General features: G+C 45.1%; 1 protein-coding gene across 1 annotated transcript in view; it reads right to left on the bottom strand.

Moving 5' to 3' along the window:
* Positions 1-343: 343 nt before the first annotated feature.
* Positions 344-18,676, bottom strand: part of LOC147717901 (decapping and exoribonuclease protein-like) — a 154,189-nt gene continuing 135,856 nt past the window's right edge. The window contains exon 6 of the mRNA XM_086920583.1: positions 344-1,985. Coding sequence (XP_086776709.1) covers positions 1,865-1,985 — 121 coding nt within the window. The 3' untranslated portion in view covers positions 344-1,864. The remainder of the gene's footprint in view (positions 1,986-18,676) is intronic.

The raw sequence follows: 18,676 nt of genomic DNA, 5'->3' as shown, positions 1-18,676 counted from the left end.
TCACAAAAAATGTTAATATTTCTCTTCTGTTCTTGGATTTTAGTCACTGAACATAATCTTCACAACAGTTATTTACAAAAGTTTAAGCTATTGCCATTAAAAATTACAATCACTTTTATTTAAGTATTAATTATTTAAAAAAATTAAAAGCCAATGTTAATTGTAATATCAATACATCTAAGTAAAGGCAATACAAAACATGTGACATTACAAATACTAAAAGTGTCACATATGCTAAAGTTAAAAGTATTGGCATTGTAAATCACAAAACATAAATATAAAATGTCATTTACAAAACCAATAGCTCCAACTTTCCTACTGCGAGACCTATTGGCAACGCCAGTGCTTGTTTACTTTCCACTTCTTGTACCAAATGTTTTATAATGGGACATAAAGGGACCCGGAGTTGTGTGAAAGAAAATACTTATTGGAGGAGCATGTTTCCTGGGCTGTTGAGCTCTTTAAGGGACGCAGTTCTCTCTAGAATCCCAGTAAGGTGATGTTCAATGAGACATCAGTGAAGGAGGGCCATGATCCAAAGCAGCCATGGTGGGCATACATAGGTCAGTCTTTCTGAGTCTGAACTTTATAAGGAATGTTGCACACAGATCCTTAGAAAATGCACCCATGAAGTGCATATTTAGCCAAAAGCTTTCTTGACGCTTTTGGTAATGAAAGTGAGCGATGGGCTCTGCCTCTGTATTAACCTACGACTTGATCCATAGGGAGAGAAAAAGAAAATTGTGTTTGAAGTCCAGATCCAAAAGTCGATGGGTTCCATCTTCCTTTCTCTTATTTATGGATGCAAGGGACTTTGCACTGATGCATTTCTCAAAGATGCCTGGATGAGTGTGAAGTGAAGGTTTGTTTTGTGTTATTTTAAAGAAGGGGTGATGTACTGTTGATTGAAAGGTGATCCGTAGCAAGCCCTTTGATACATGCAAGCATTGGGCTGCCAGTGCAATTGATGTAAATGAAAGAAACCGAACCAAGCTTGTGAGCGCCATGCAGGTGGTATGGCAGTACATTCTAGCTGCATACCCTCCACATGGACAGCGTTTGAACAGTACACAATACAAAGCCTTTGCTGTGCATTATTCAACGAGTCACTGTCACTAGATTTATTTGTTTATTTTATTTGAAGAGTTTTATATGGCGCTGGCTAGACCTGAAGCTATCGGAGCTCTTTACATGAGGATCAGTGAGTTACAAGTTACATCTGTTACAAGAGCATAGTTAAACATAGGGGTAAACAAATGCAATTTTACGGTATTTAGTTGGTGGGAGGGGAAGGATGGAGACCTCAGAGGGAGAAATTGTGCCCAATGTCCGGCTGGGTAGGTGACGGCTGAGGTGGTGAACCAGGGCTGATCTCTATAGCTGTCTAGGCAGCTACACCGGGTATCAACCAAGTTGCTCGGACACCGCTGTCAGGATAGGGATCAGGGTTAATCTGAAGAAGTTGAGTGCCTGTTGAGCAGAGGAAGAGACAATACTTTGTTGTAAAGTGTAAGATTCTAAAAACAAGACTGGCCAGCTGTGGAATGGACGCCTAAAGTCTTTACCACCTTTGTTTTGGTAAAAACACCAAAGGTCCAGGTTATGTTGCCCCATGGATGAGATCACTGTAGTGATTCTTTGAAGAAGGTGTAGTGGTAATGATTCTTTGAAGAAGGTATAGCTTCTTGTTGAATGTAGTATCTACGTTTATCATTCCAGTAATTTAGCTTTGCACTGGGGAGTCCTATACATCTAGTTTACCGGCACACATTTTCTTTAAGACAAGTAACATCAGTAAAAATAGCAATATTGGCTTTCATGAGAGTGGCTTTGTCTGTGGCGATCAAGATGAGGGCTCAGTCACTCAGCGTCCTCGCGACATCGCAGACTGCAGGTACTCTGGTAACAGAAAGCAGTGCTCCGGTCCTCTCTTGACTGAATAATGCACATCCTCGTGAGGTTTCCATCTGAAGGTATACACCACCCTGAGGAAACAAATGATTTGATAATTTATCAGTTGTGAGAAATAACAATACACTTTTATCAGAGGACAACAGTATCATTTACAAAATGAACTATCATTGGTGTGAGATCATTCTTTGTGTGTTTCATTATCTGCATTAAATTACCCATGTATATCATTCATAGGGTTTTATGGCACTGGGGGCTTCCTTTGTTACATTCCCTCCATTGCTAGCATGAGGATCTTATCCTTTTGTACAACCTTATTGAGTCTAAACCAAGATGACGTATTTTACACCACTACAGGTATCACTGATACCTCCTGCTACATGAACCTGGAAACTCACTGGGATAAAAAAAAAACACTACACCATTAAATTCTCACGTGGTGAGACTTGAGATTTCTAAACTCTCAGTTTGTGGCTAAGACTGGAACAAGTCAACAGTTTTTTACTCCATCCTTTCTATGATAGCAAAACACAACTAGGTATTAGTAGAGGCAAGGGTGCACCATTTCCAATTGCATTAAATGGAATAGTCACGCCCTCGCCGCCGTCCCCCGCATCCGAAGAACGACAACAGGAGGAAGGTCCTTCTCCTACCTGGCCGCCAAGACCTGGAACTCCCTCCCTCCCGACCTGCGACTGACCCAAGACCACCTCTCCTTCAGGAAGAAGCTCAAGACCTGGCTCTTCGACCAGTAGCAGCACCCCCCCCCCCCCCAAGCGCCTTGAGACCCTCCGGGTAAGTAGTGCGCTCTATAAATGTCTTTGATTGATTTATTGATTGAATAGACGCTCTTATACTGCATTGCAACTACTTATCATATACACTGAACTTTGTAAACTCCCGATTCTAAGTTGTTGGGATTAGAAGTTATAAATGTGTTACTACTGCCTGCTAGCATTTCCATTTGATGGGCAGAGATGTAGAGTGCGGATTCAGAAAACCCTGAGGATTACAAGCTGAATGGTGTTTCTGATAGAGACTTCTAGCCATAGGTTCCTCGCCTTTTGAATATTCTCCAGGCATCAGACAGGATCCTGAACCTTTTCAGTAGTACCTCTGCATGCCTGTAGGTGGTGTTGCCCTGCTTTCGAAATGGCGTGCAGAGCCTATATAGGTACAACATGCACGCATGGATGTCAGTTCCTTTCTTTCTGCGCCACCAGGTGCAGAACGGTAGCTCTCCCCATCTCGCTTGAGACCTTTCCCTAAAAAATAAATTCAAGCGTGCTATGGATTTCTCCACCAAAAAAACCAGTTTTAAGCCCTGTAGGGATTGCAAACAAATATCTGATGATCCTCTTCAGGTGTCTGTATTGCCTGGGGTAGAGTCTACACCCTTAAGGCCTGCAGTGACCGTATGGTGGCCAAACTGGGACTGCGAGGAGAACTGTACATCACTGAACTTCAAGAAGACCTAGTAACATGACTGCACTGTGTGATTGGTTTTGTCTCTTCTGTATAAGAATGCAGGGGTAGTTCTATCCCTAAATTCAGTTCTTCCGCGTCATTCTGCATTGTGAGCCGGGATTCCACGTTTGCATTTGCTCCCTAAGATTGCCTAGGTTACTATTTTCTACACTTACCGGACATGATCCTTCTGCCTTGAGAAAGCCCTGGCTTATCAGCCTCGGGCGAAACACGTGTTGGCTGTCCTTCTGTCCCTAAACTTGACATCAAATAAAAGAAAAGAATACCAAGACTTGTACTTATTTTCTCAGTATGAGGTATTCTACAGAAGAGCACAAAACCAATCACACAGTGCATTACTTTATTTATGGTGGTACCTGGATGAAACCACCGTTTTGGTTTGTGCCACATTCTATTTGGGTCATGACCTTTTGTGTGTGATCCCTGGTAACACCCATCAATTCTACAATCTAACCAGTAACATGACTGGTTTAAGTCCTGATCCAAGTCAAAAGTATGGTCCCGCTTGTGCTCTAAGAGGTGAGAAAGCTGGTCCAAAGGCCGATCTTTTTGAAATCCGAAAAGTAAGTCCACGAAAAAGAATAAGAAATCTAAGCGGGACTCTGCCCCTTTTCGCAGTCACCTGAAAAACTTTGGGGCTGCACCTTGACAATCTCGCTCCCTAAGTCTGTTGACTTTCAAGCCGATCCTGCAACTGGTTCTGAGTTTCTGGGGCCTTCAGCCACTCCCAAAAATATCAAAGAATTTCATAAGGCCATACTCTACTCTTTGAATCCTTGTCGACTCCCTCTGGTGTGTCTTTGGGCTCCAAGGAGCCAAAAGACCCTTGTGCTGAAGTACCACCGATGCATTGCCCTCTGCTCCAGTGATTATTCCTCAGGCTCCTGTGCTGTTGTCCACCTGGTTCAAGGGACTTTGACACTGGTGCTGAATCAATCAACAGCCAGACAAGAGGATATCAATTGTACTATTGGACTCCCAAGTAGGCAACAGTTCAACCTCAACTGAAGTTGAGATCCCACTTGCCCCTCTAGATTTGCCATCTCCTTGATGGAGAACACACACCTTAAACTCTCTTTCTGGCACAGACTCTGACAATGACACTAGTAAGCAGAAGAATCCTGCATCATGGTAATACATAGGGCTACTGAGTTCTTAGAGAGGAAAACGTGTTGATGGACATGTTCCGGCCGGGGCAGACTTCTGAGCCCCTTCTGTTGTTTAATGAGGCCCTATCACACACCTTATTGGGGGCATGGACCAAACTTTGCTGTCGCCCACCAGTCATTGCAATGCCATTGCCCTGCCCTTCGTGGCCCTGCATTTGTATCTCTGCTCCCTCCCATAAAGCTTGGTGGTGCAGGCATCCACAAGCAAAACTAACCCGGCCATCTCCCCAACTATTCTCGCTGATAGTTTCAAAATGTGTTGAAACCAAGGGGAAATGAGTATTTTTATCCAATAGTTTTGGCACTCAAGTCCGTGAATTCTAACAGTCTGTTGGGGTGCTAGTCACATGCTCTTTGGGACTCTGTGGCTCAAGTCCTCCCAGGTGTCCTTGAGGATCTGACACCTGTCAACACCATTCAGGGCGCTGCCAAGTTCACAATTCGTTGTGTCTTTGTCCCCTCTCTGCAGTCCATTGGAACCTGTGTTCCCATGTGTTGCCATGCCAGGCTGGGTTCTACTGGTTTCTTATCCGATGTTCAGTTGTCTCATGGACATTTCGTTCGATGGCACGCATCTGTTAGGGACAAGGCAGACTACGCTCCTGAGTAGTTAAAGATAAGCAGGGCCACAGTTCGCTTCCTGGGCTCATCTGCTGCACCCCACTAGCCACATTAGACCTACCACTCCTTTTACGGTTTCAGTAGCGGTGCCCCCTAGTCCCAGCCAATCCAACTCCAGCGTGACGCATAAACATTTTGGAGCTGTGGTCCCCAGCGGCCAAGGCCAGCAAAAGTCCATCCTTCAGGTTGAGCATGCCAGATGGCATATACTGGCTCGGCAGTGGGATCTAAAGTCTCAGTGAGCCTAAAATCAGAGGGGACTTCTCCGACCATGTTCATATTTCAGAGGAGACTGCAAAAGATCTGGAGTGGTGGTTGCAGGGCTGCAAATATTTTATCGTCTGAACCCTCTCAGAACTGACAGTGGTGACGGATGAATTTCTTCTGGGTTGGGATGTCCATCAGGAGGAGGCTACGGTCTGGTGTCTGGGGAAGGCCCAGTACTATCTCTTCATTTTGGAGCTGAGGTCCATCCACTTGGCGTTGAAAGCATTATCGATCTATCCATCAATCCGTCCATCAAGGGGAAGCTGGTACATGTGCTCACAAACAACACCACTGCAATGTTCTGCACAAACATGGATGGATGGATGGGTGGGTGGGGGTCAATGATCCTCTAACAGGGGGCCTTGCACCTCTGGGAATGGCTGGACCACTAAGGGATATTCCTGGTTGTGAACCATCTGGCAGGCTCATTGGATGTCATGACAGTCAAGTACAGCCATCAGAGTTCAGTATATCACAAGTGGCAGTGAGGCCTCTTCCACAAATGGAGGGAACCTTGGTTCGATCTGTTCATCACCACAGAGAATGCACAATGTTAGCACTTCTGCGCATTGGAGTTTTCAAAGTGCCTCTTGCTCTGAGATTTGTTTTGTCTCAAGTGGAACTCCGAAATCTTGTATGCCTTTCCGCCAATACCATGCCTGCCCAGAGTTCTCAAAAAGATCTGAACCGATTTGGCCCAAGCCGATCTTTGGGCCCAGATTGGGAATGGACAGTGTGTTATCCAGAACTTCATCTATTTGGCTGACCTTCATCCAGAGGTGGTTGATCTCATATTGGCAGCCAGGCGGCTCTAGACAAAAACTGTATAAACCTGTTGGTGGGACAAATTTGTGACTTGGTGCAGTACTCAGCAGATAGACCCTCTTCAGGCCAAGTTAACTGATGTTTTAGTGTTTTTTTGTCCCTAGCCCAGCAAGGGCTTTTACTTGGCACAGTTAAATGGTACCTTTCAGCATTTTGACTCTGCCTGATCAACCCTCTTAAAGTCTCCAGTTGGTATGACGTTTTTGAATGGGTTGCTGCATCTGTTTCCTCTATCACCTATTGTTGTGCAACAGTTGGACCTTAACTTGGTCCTCACTTTTATAACGTACACTCCATTTGACACGCTTCACAGCTGTTCTTATGGCTCCTCACCCTCAAGACTGTGTTCCTCGGTGTCATATCATCAGTGAAGCATGCAAGTGTGCTTCAAGCTGCCTATCATTCCACCATAAACCACCTTCTTCCCAGTCTAATTGGTCTGCAGACTTGGGCATCCTTTCTACCAAAAGTTGTCACGCCATTCTACGTTGGTCAAAGCATCAGCCTACCGGCATTCTGTGCTCTGCCTCACTCCTCTAAGGAGGAGGATTGACTCCATTGCTTGAACTCCAAGAGAGCACTTAGCTTCCACGTAGATCTTACAAGGAATGGATGATCAACTCTTTGTGGGGTTCGCTGGAGCGAAGAAGTACAAGGCTGTACAGAAGGCTGGAGAAGTGTGGCTCAGGGGTTAGAGGCGGCAGACCCGGAAGCTGAGATCAGCCCTGGACCAGGGTTCAATTCCCCGCCTCGGCGGGTCTTGGGCTAAAAATTCCACGGACTCGATAATTCTCGCTCCGGTGCCTTCTTGACTCACGGGTTCACACTCTGCGACTCTGGGCAATAGCTTGCTTAATCTCCACAACGGCCCCTCGCGGCGGGATACCTGGCTTTCATCTTGTGGATACCCTGCCGGGGTTATCTCATAGGGGAATACCAGGACGGGTTCCCTAAGCAAGCGCCGGGAAACCCACTGCGGGTAGCTGTGCGCTATATAAGCTCAAATACATTTACATTTACATTTTACAGAAGAGAAGCCTTTGGCACTGGATCGACCTCTACATTAAGATCTGCTAGAATTGGCTGAAAGGCCGCCTCCAGAAGGATAGCATGCTGATTCTACCAGAGCCACTACCACTGCATTAAAACGTTGAGCCGCTGTCCTAGACATCTGCCAAATGGTTACATGGGCATCTGTCCCTACTTTCATGAAGCACTATTGTCTGAATAGTCTGGTTTGCATTGTAGGATATTTTGCTCACTCGGGTCTGCAAAATGTTTTGGTTTGAGTCATTCCACAAATCCACACAAAATGTGAGGAACCCGGCAATAGAAGTAATATCAAAAGAGCAAGTCACTTACCTTTGGTAACGCTGTTTCTGGTATAGACTGTAGCCACAGATTTTCACTGACCCTGCCATCCTTCAGGTTTCGTAGTTGGACTCTACCCATTAATAAGATCACAAGTCTGGGACTTCCCTCACTGGTCACACCAGTTTACTAATAGAGCTCTGTGTCTGACAGCGCAGACTGTCTTGAAAGCAGCTGGTGTCAGCATGCAGGTGTGGCACCTTTATAGTTTCTGCACATCATTTCCAGGTCGGAACCATGCTACCTAGCGGTGCACAGGGGTACTGCTGAAATTTTACTGATCCAGTTTGATGCCTGGCAAATCCAAACATGCATTTGCAATGTAATCGGTCTTGCCTTTGGGACCTCATTATGTATTTAGCTATGCAGCACATTAGCCTGGGTGCTGAAACATCTACTGTTCTTTAACATGGAGGGAAAGTAGGCTCAAAACTAAGTGACATGCCAGGTGTGGTAACACATGGAGAGAAATATTGGCTTTCAGCTGGAAATGGTATAGTCCAAAGCTCTGTTTTCAATATAAAAGTCAGGGCCTTCGGTGGTCATATCACTTATACCATAAACCAATTTTTCAATGTACTGCAATTACATTTTAAAATAACTTAGAATTTTGTCCCAACATCATCAAAAGTTCCAAATCAATGTGCTTTATGGGTGCCAACTGGCTAATCTTCAAAAACATATTAATAATATACAGTGCTTAATTTGTAAAATATTAAGTGCCAGGGCTCTGACCAGGAGGCCACTGCAGCTTGCACCACCCATCGCCGCCAAAATAAGTACTAACCATCTCTCTCGCATTTAAAAGTGACAGTCCAGATTATTCCAGGTCCCTAAAGGAATGGCTGGGGAGCTAGGTGCTAGCAATTTTTTAATGTATATTGTATTCCTAAACAACCGTTGTTCTGCTCATCTCTAAATTAGATGAGCAGCGCCACCATTTGGTAGACTGTTCTATGTATGGTGTTGACAATTTGGTGCCGGTGCCGAGCACCGGAAACCAATTAAGTGCCGGTGCTGAGGTCCCGAAAGCACTGGCTGAAATTAAGCACTGGCTGAAATTAAGCACTAATAACATAGCCAGAAATGTCAATCGTGAATCTCAGGTTATCAGTGAAACCTCAAACTTGCCCTACTTGACCAGGACCGTAAAGAAGTTGGCCAAGCACTAGTACTTTTCAGATTAGACTATGGGAACAACACCCTCTAATACATTAAAAAAAAACTCACCAGGCCCCTACTAAAACGACTTTGCACACAGCAATGTGTCTTATCACGGGGCTCAACCGCTTCAAGTTCATCACTGAGTTGTGTATTGCCTCTTCAGGCCAGATGTGCATACAAATATGCATGCCTAGTTTACAAACTTTCAGTCTCATCTAGCCAGGAAGCTGATGATCTCAGTGGGGTCTCGCTAAATGGGTAGTTCCAAAATTCTCATGCTTGAAATCTTTTTCCCAAAAAACATGCATGTACCAGTCATTTTCTGGCCTTTCCAACCAAGTCTGTAATCCCATGCCTCTGGATATCAGCACCATTACCGCCTACTCTCTGTTAAAAAGAGGTTAAACCCATTCCCTGCTGGTATAACTTACTCTTCTGCTCCCTTTTATTACTTGTTTCAACTCTGATGCCTGTCGGTGGAATTTGTTCTTGCTGAAACCCTGAATCTTACTTGTGATTGGCTCATGTAAAGACACTAGATCTCAGCGTATTGTTTGTGTTTTTTGCGGTGCTGGTACTTGTATTTTCATCAAACGTGTAAATAGTTTCGATCTGCTTTTCTTTTACTTTTGGCTTACATAATTGCATCACTGCTTGTTTTTAGCGTTTTATGTATGTTGTTTGCACTCGGTGGTAACTCTCTGCTTGATGTAATATAAACCATTGTTGTAACGTTCATCTAAATTTGTTATCCTTGATTTGTAATTAGAACTGAGCTTTATCTTTTTAGGTATTATGTGTTTTGCTATACTATACTCTGTCGTTGTTCTGTCCAAAGCACTGTGTTGCCTTTTAAGTGCTATCTAAAACACTCAACAAATAAACGAGTATTAAGTGAACAGACCGCATGAGGAACTGATCTGTTTCAAACATGCATTTTCACAGTTTTGTGACAGTGGCGGAAAAAAATTGATTGCAAAAAAGGTAAAATAGTTTTAAGTGCCTTGCTCACAGCATAGCTTAGATCAGTTTTGTGGTGCGGAGTGCTTTATTTCATGGGAAAGGGGGCAAAGGGCACAGCAGTGTTTTTACAACCCTGCAAACCTCCTGGTCCTGATGCTACATACACTACTACAGGAATGCGAGCCTTCCGAAGCAGCCTCTGGTACAAAGCGTTCCGGCGCAGACGTTCTTGAGAAACCAGTAAAACCTACAAAACACGATTCAATAACAATAAAATATACACTTTTCATAATAAGCACTAATCCATTTAAGTGCATGCACTCTATTCTGCTTCTTTTTCGCACGTAGCATCTTGTATCATGGCAGGCGACGCCTCTGGCCTCAGTCCTATGGGTGAATCCGATCTAATGAAAATCGAGCTGCAAGCGCTTTGCTTCATTCATCATAAGCTGGAGTGCACGGATTATTCTGAAATCAGAACGCGTTCTGCACTGTCTCACTCCTGTCAACTATGAGGCACGCCTTCATGGGGCAACTGCAGTGATGAGATGTCCTGTCACTCCACATGAGGTGTAAAAAGCATTTCACTTACATGCTTGTAAAAAAGAAATATGCTTATCTGTTTAATAAAAAATAAAATAAAACTAATATGTGTAACAGCCCGGATAGTTCCACGCCATATCTTACTTCATAATGTAATTTTGACAGAGGGGATATTATTCCATAGGTGATAAACAAGCATTTGCAATGCAATAGGACTCGCATTTATGTGAGACCTATTGCTTTGCAAACGATAGTGCGGGCGGGCAAGAAGACACGGACAGCGGGAGTGCGGGTGAGGTGGGGGGCACGGACAATGGGAGTGCGGGGAAGGGGGAAGAAGGCACAGCAACGGGAGTGCGGGTGGGAGGGGGGCCGAGAAGGCACGGACAACAGAAGGGCGATGGGGGGGGGGTGAGAAAGCAAGGACAACAGGAGTGCAGGCTGGGGAGGGGGAAAAATAGTGCTGTAAATAACACGTACCGTACAGTGTAACACTCGAAGTGAAGGGACGAATAGCCATGGGAGGGTACAAATGTCGACACGGCATAATAAGGCAGGACTAACAAGCCGCATAATCAATCAGAAGACAGAATTTATGAAGGAGAAAGACAGAAGACAATGAAAAATATGGGCAGAATATGGGCAGAGTGTGAGGGCAGCTTGTCTACCACACTCTACTACTGCATGCCTTGCAGAGCAAGCAGCGCATGTGCGCTGCTGCTAAGGCTCGACCTAAAAAGGCGAGGAATCTGCATTACTAGACCAGGGTAAGGCAGTGGCCCTGATCCTGTTGGACCTGTCGGCAGCGTTCCACACGGTCTCCCACCAGTTGCTGCTAGAAAATCTGCACGGAAAAGGAATACATGCAAAAGCCCTACAATGGCTCACCTCATTCTTGAGCAGCAGAACTCAAACCGTGCAACTGGGTGTCTTCTCATCAAGTCCAAAATTTTCGAACTGTGGCGTCCCGCAGGGTGCATCCCTGAGCCCCACTCTATTTAATGCCTATGTCTCACCACCGGCAAAAATTGGGATGAAGTGGGGCTTTGGAGTTTTCTCATATGCAGATGACACGGAACTAACAATAGCCGTAGGAGACGGGCAAGAGGACACCAGGACCAAACTCAATAACTGTCTCACCGAGATGGCAAGCTGGATTGCGGATCACTGTCAAAAGCTTAACGCAGACAAATCCGAAATCCTGCTCCTCGGTGGAGCCAATCATATCTTGGACGCATCATGGTGGCCCCAATCACTTGGAGACGCTGCAGCACCTAAGCAATATGCAAAAAACGTAGGGGTTTACATCGACAACCAACTATCGATGCAGGACCATGTACGGATATTATGTGGACAGAGCTTTGCCACACTGAAGCTTCTAAAAAGGCTCTTCCCTTGGATCCCCCTGGAAAGCAGGAGAGCAGTCACACAGGCCATGCTTGTCAGTGGGCTGGTCTATGGAAATGCTATTCTAGTGGGCATGCCAGACTACCTCTTCACACACTTACAAGTAGTACAAAACACTGGAGCCAAACTGGTGTGCAACAAGGGTAAATACAGCTCAGCCACAGACTGCCTGAGACAACTTCACTGGCTGCCCATGCGTCAAAGAGCACGCTTTAAACTCTTAGGGCATGCCCACAAAGCACTCCATCACACTGGCCCTAAGATTCTCCAGAACAAAATCCGATTCTACGCCCCTCCCAGATGCCTACGGTTACATCAGCAAACGCTAGCTGAAACTAAAAGGATAAAAAAGACCAGAGCATGGGGACGCACTGTTTCGTATTTCGCTGTTCTGCCCTGGAAAGGACTTCCATTAGAACTTGGGCTGATCAAAGACTACGCCATCTTTAGGAAGAAACTTAAAACTCACCTATTCCCTAAAAACAAACACCATACCTGAAATCAGCTCCAGCACAACTATGCCACCACTTCAGCGCTGTGATATCCCTTTGGAATGAATGTCGCGCTTTACAAATAAATAAATAAAATAAATAATATTTGTTTAGTAGCACATCCACCTCATTGTAAACAACCCAAACTCTAACCAATGAGGCGGTGTGTTGTGATTTCTTCTTCTAGAGGACTTAAAAGCTCAGATTTGTTCTGCATAAAAAAACTTAGGGCCAGATGCACAACAGTTTTTTGCGTGCGCAAATGGTTCTGAGACCTGTTTGCGCACGCAAAAAACCTGTGGCCCATGTACTAACCCTATTTTGCGGGTCGCTAATTAAATAGCAACTCGCAAAATAGGGTTAGCAAATCGCTATTAGGAAGGGGCGTTCCAAGAGCGTCCCTCTCCTTTGTGAATGGGTGCACAAACATTTTTTCAGAGCAGGCAGTGGTCCCAGGGACCACTACTTACCCTTAAAAAATTGAAACAAAATAAATTTCATTTTTTTTTGTTAAATGCAGCCCGTTTTCCTTTAGGGAAAATGGGCTGCATTTAAAAAAAAACTGCTTTATTTAAAAGCAGTCCCAGACATGCAGGTCTGCTGACCCCCAGCAGGCCACCATCCCTGGGCCATTCCCAATGGGGTCACAAATTGCGACAGCCTCATTTATATGCATGAGGCGTGCAATGTGTGACCCCATTGGGAATCGCAAACAGTGGCTCAGACACTGTTGTACATTGTAAATTGCAAGTCGCAATTTACAATGGTCGTACATCTTGCCCTTAGCTCTTTGCTGTCTATCGTCCAGCTTCACTGGATTTTCATAATATTCAACTTCCCTAGACTACAGCCAGACTTACATTCAGCTTCACTGAACTGTGAGTTTGTTCTGGGTGATTTGATTTTTTCTGGAAGAAGACAGACATTTCCAACTGCATATTATGGCAGAAAAGGAGAAGAGATCCGTCTTGAAAACATGTTTAGTCCACACCAATGATCAGCACTTCCGGTGCATTTGTTTTTTAAATCAAACCTATAATCCTTCGTGCTGCAACATCTGCAGAAGCTGCCCTTCAAACACTCAGAAGGACCTGGAAAAACACTGGCCTTCTAGCTTCTCAAAAAGAAGAGGACGTTCCCTTTAAAATGGGATCTCTCCTAGTCTGGGAATGATTGTCTGAAGTGCCACTCCAAACACATCCACAAAGGTGTTTTTAAAAGGAAGCCTGTTCAAAATTCACAACTGAAGTTTTCAAAAAAAAGTGCATGTTAACACCTATTTAAAGTCAAAAACCTCATTTTCCTTGGAAAAAGCTTTAAAAAAGGCTGCGGAGTAGCCTGTGCACAAGGTTGCAAGAAAAAGTTTTTTTCTGAGTGCCTCTCTGCCATCCTGCTGTAAAAGGGATATCGCATAGTGGTATAACACGTTAATATTAAAATAGCTAGCAAGGATTAAATAAGCAATGCCAAAACGCCAAATCAATAAACCAGTGCTTCAGCACCCTGGTCAGTTGGAGCATATAATACTAAAATCCATACTTTTCGATGCTTTATTTATACACATTTTCTTAATACAAACAAACAAAAGCAACAAATTGTTTGTTTTATTTTATTTAAGGTACTGATCCTTATGGTTTTGACCTTTATGTTTGGAAAATAAGAAGTGTTTGCTATGTATAATAATAATTAGAGCTCCCGGTTTTATGGTATTTTTTTTTTTTACATTTCCGTCTGTATTTATCCATTTTTTTTTTGTCAACTTTATCTGTATTTATCCATATTTATAATGGGTTTCGTGAAAAAAAGAAAGCTGAAACTAGTATATTTCCACATGTATCTAACCAATAAATATGCAGTCATGCTGCAACGCCTGCCAGTGATGTCAAATGAGATGTCATCAGTGATGTCATCAGTGATGTCATTTGAGATGTCATCAGTGATGTCACTGACCATGTCATGAATGATGTAATATGTGACATCATCAGCAGTGGATTGCGGGTGCGCGAAATATAGTTAGTACAACTAACTATATAGGAGCAATTTCAATGTTTTTTTTAAATGCTAATTCCTAACTATATAAGGCCTAAAACCTATGGTTTTTTAAGTGAATTTGCAAGGTTTTTAAAATGCTAATTCCTAACTATATAAGGATTGAAACCTATGTTTTTTTCAGTAAATTTGCAAGGTTTTTTAAATGCTAATTCCTAACTAGATCAGGCGTGAAACCTATATTTTTTTTCAATAAATTTCAAAGGTTTTGTAAATGCTAATTCTATTAGCGGATAACGTTTATATATGTTATTATCCTTCTGGGACCACCTGAGCAGCCATCTTGTTTCTCAGGAGAAGTGAGGCACAAGAGAGCACAAAACAAGAGTGGAAAATGCGAAAAGGTGGCAGGGTTGAGACCCCCTGACCCCCTAGCCCTTCTCAGGGGGTCCCAGAAGGACCACCAAGTGCAAAAATAAATTGCACGGTACACGTACGGTGAGCGTACCCCACGATTTTTGTGATTTTTTTTTTTTTTTGTCTTTGGGTGTACTTTTGGGACCCCCTGAGAAGGGCTAGAGGGTTGAGGGGTCTCTACCCTGCCCCCTTTTCGTGTTTTCCACTCTTGTTTTGGGCTCTCTTGTGCCTCAGTTCTCCTGAAAAACAAGATGGTGGCCAACACTTCCTGGTTTGGACAGTTTGAAATGTTGACAGTCAACTGCCAGCCAATCAGAAACTCGCTCGCGCACGTAAGGGTACGCGCACGTACGCGTACGGTACGTGTACTATACTCGTCCGGTGAGCGCATATAGATATATAATTTGCTCAAATTCAATTTTCTCAACAACTACTGGAGGGATTTTCACCAAACATAGCAAAGGCACATCTGCATACCAGGCCCTACCATTTTGCCAAGTTTGGTGTAATTCCATTCAGCCGTTCGGGCTGTAGCCATGTCTAAAGGTCCCTATGGAAATTAACATGGGGAAAACACATTTTGGGACCCCCTTTTTTTCTCGGCCCCCGCTTGACGAATCCCCCCAAAACATTCAGGGAAGGAGCGGAGCGGAGGGAAGCAATTTTAAAGAAAATTACACACAGATTCCTCAATCGGCGCCAAAGTTATTCCCAATAGAATGTTGGATTTCCTATGGTAACTAGGTCCTAACTATATATACCTACTGGCGATCGCCAGTAGGTAATACACAAACACACATATATATATTTTTTACAGTGTGGCAGTAGCATTTTGGGGATTTTTTCCCCTTTATATCTTTGCATCCATTTAACGAATATCCGTGAAACTTTGCAGACCTGCTGCCTCTGTTTCATTCTTGGAGTCCAGAAAGGTTTGTGGCTATTTGTGAGGAGGGTGCAAACAAAAGGGGGGGTCCTAAAACGGGGTTGAAATCCAATGCATTGTACATAGTTTTATATTTCACGTAGCCCAAAAACAGCTGGATTTTTCTATAATTTGACAGTATTTCATAGTAAGGGCTGTGGTATAATTCAGGCAAGTGCAGTAAGCAAAAGATAACCAGTAAGGATTTTTTTTTTTAGCTAGATCTGTTGCTGCGGAGGTACTGTTGTACAACCTCAGTACAAAGCGACAGCTGGGATTATCTGATTTGCTAATGTGTCTGTGACAGGGTCGACGATCTCACCCCAGTTTTGGACATTCCAACTCTGAGTACGGACTGGTGCTCCGTGCCATCACGCTTACCTGACTCAGTTTCCTTTCAACAGCAACCGGAACTCCCTTCTGCCGAGTGGATGGCCGGTGACCCAGACTATTTGTGGCCGACAACCCAAGAAGCGGTACAGGGCCCCTTTAAGGAGACACACAGTAGAGACGAGACTCCTCCCCTACTGAGGAGCGGGCTGACGTCAAAAGCGGGCCGAATCCAGGAAGAGGCGGACGGAGTTTCCCTGAAGGAGAGGAGTGACCACGGAGACTAAGACGAGGAGCGGAAAAGTCAGGAGGAGTCTGGGGAACGAAGAGACTCGACGACGGAAGAAGAGGAGAAGCCAGGAGGCCCACGTTACCACGCTTCGTCCCGCCACGCTTCCACGGGAGGAGCGTGGCTCCAGCAGGTACGGGGCAGAGTGGCGGGCTGGGTGAGACGCCGGTTCCCTACTGAGTAATCTGTCCGTCCATTAGTTGTAAAGCACAAACCTCACCCGTTACCCTTCACGAGCACAACCTCACGTTGTTGCTTGTTTGAACACAGTGTCACTGGTTTCCTTCACTCCCGGACCCTAATCCCCCAGAGTTATACAGCGACCAAATTCGCTCTCTCTCTTTCCTTCTTTTCCGGCCCCTTGTCTGGACGTGTGGAGACTGAATCCCAGAGACAAGCTGGATACCGCGAAGCCTGCGTTTGACCCGGCGGCATTTGCAAGACTGAGAATCACAAGCAGGAAAAGAAGAACTTATATAAAAATAAAACCCTCACTAAAAAGCTTACTTAAAGCCTCAGACTCTGCTTCCCTTGTGCGTCATAACCCTGTAGAGACCAGCACCTACCCTAGGCCCACACCTACCCCGGGACACTTGGTGTCAGAAGTGGGATCTTCCATCCAGTCCATCTGTACTGACGAGATGGACGCCCTAATCCAGCACATGATTAAGGGACAGGAGAAGCTAGAGTAGGCTGTGGAAAGGCAGATGTCCTCCGCCCAAGCGGACAGAGACTTATTTAAGAACACTATCACTGCCCACCTGGAAAGCCTGAAACATGTGACGCCTCCACCATTGTCTACCTCGGGAGATGCTCGACTGCATCACGCGTACACGCCTAATCCCTCAGGCATTGCCCTCCAGAAATACATCCATGGAGAAGACCCTGATGCCTTTACGTTAAACTTCGAAAGAGCCGCACGAGCACTGGGGTGGCCTGAAGAGAAGTGGCCCTTTTTTCTAGCACCATTGCTCACAGGAGAGGCTCAGTCAGCCTATCAGGCCGCGAATCCCTTGGGAAACACGCCATATACGGCGATCAAAGATGTTATATTGGACTATTTGGGGTTGGATCAGGAAGCCTATCGTGTGAGGTTTCGAAAAGAGAGGGGAATACAAGGGGAGAACCCCAAAACTCTTTTCTTCCGTCTAAAAATGCCCGCCGACAAATGGCTAAAACCTGAAATCAGCAGCAAGGAAGACATACTAATCAAAATATACCTAGAGCAGTTCATGGAGGCACTTCCTTACGCCTCCCAGCGTTGGTTACAGCAACATGCAGGACTGGATATAGAGCAGGCAATAGAGATGGCAGCTAATTATGCCAGAGCACAACCTAGGACCACAGGTTGGGACACCTGTCCGTCCATTAGTTGTAAAGCACGAACCTCACCGGTTACCCTTCACGAGCACAACTTCACGTCGTTGCTTGTTTGAACACAGTGTCACTGGTTTCCTTCACTCCCGGACCCTAATCCCCCAGAGTTATACAGCGACCAAATTCGCTCTCTCTCTTTCCTTCTTTTCCGGCCCCTTGTCTGGACGTGTGGAGACTGAATCCCAGAGACAAGCTGGATAACGCGAAGCCTGCGTTCGACCCGGCGGCATTTGCAAGAGAGAGAATCACAAGCAGGAAAAGAAGAACTTATATAAAAATAAAACCCTCACTAAAAAGCTTACTTAAAGCCTCAGACTCTGCTTCCCTTGTGCGTCATAACCCTGTAGAGACCGGCACCTCCCCTAGGCCCACACCTACCCCGGGACACTTGGTGTCAGAAGTGGGATCTTCCATCCAGTCCATCTGTACTGACGAGATGGACGCCCTAATCCAGCACATGATTAAGGGACAGGAGAAGCTAGAGTAGTCTGTGGAAAGGCAGATGTCCTCCGCCCAAGCGAACAGAGACTTATTTAAGAACACTATCACTGCCCACCTGGAAAGCCTGAAACATGTGACGCCTCCACCATTGTCTACCTCGGGAGATGCTCGAGTGTATCACACGCACACGCCTAATCCCTCAGGCATTGCCCTCCAGAAATACATCCATCGAGAAGACCCTGATGCCTTTACGTTAAACTTCGAAAGAGCCGCACGAGCACTGGGGTGGCCTGAAGAGAAGTGGCCCTTTTTTCTAGCACCATTGCTCACAGGAGAGGCTCAGTCAGCCTATCAGGCCGCGAATCCCTTGGGAAACACGCCGTATACGGTGATCAAAGATGTTATATTGGACTATTTGGGGTTGGATCAGGAAGCCTATCGTGTGAGGTTTCGAAAAGAGAGGGGAATACAAGGGGAGAACCCCAAAACTCTTTTCTTCCGTCTAAAAATGCCCGCCGACAAATGGCTAAAACCTGAAATCAGCAGCAAGGAAAACATACTAAACAAAATATACCTAGAGCAGTTCATGGAGGCACTTCCTTACGCCTCCCAGCGTTGGTTACAGCAACATGCAGGACTGGATATAGAGCAGGCAATAGAGATGGCAGCTAATTATGCCAGAGCACAA

The sequence above is a fragment of the Lissotriton vulgaris genome, chromosome 5 (assembly GCF_964263255.1).
Source record: "Lissotriton vulgaris chromosome 5, aLisVul1.2, whole genome shotgun sequence".
Taxonomy (NCBI): domain Eukaryota; kingdom Metazoa; phylum Chordata; class Amphibia; order Caudata; family Salamandridae; genus Lissotriton; species Lissotriton vulgaris.
The sequence above is the reverse complement of the archived record's forward strand: the minus strand, read 5'-3'. Positions and strand labels throughout refer to the sequence as shown.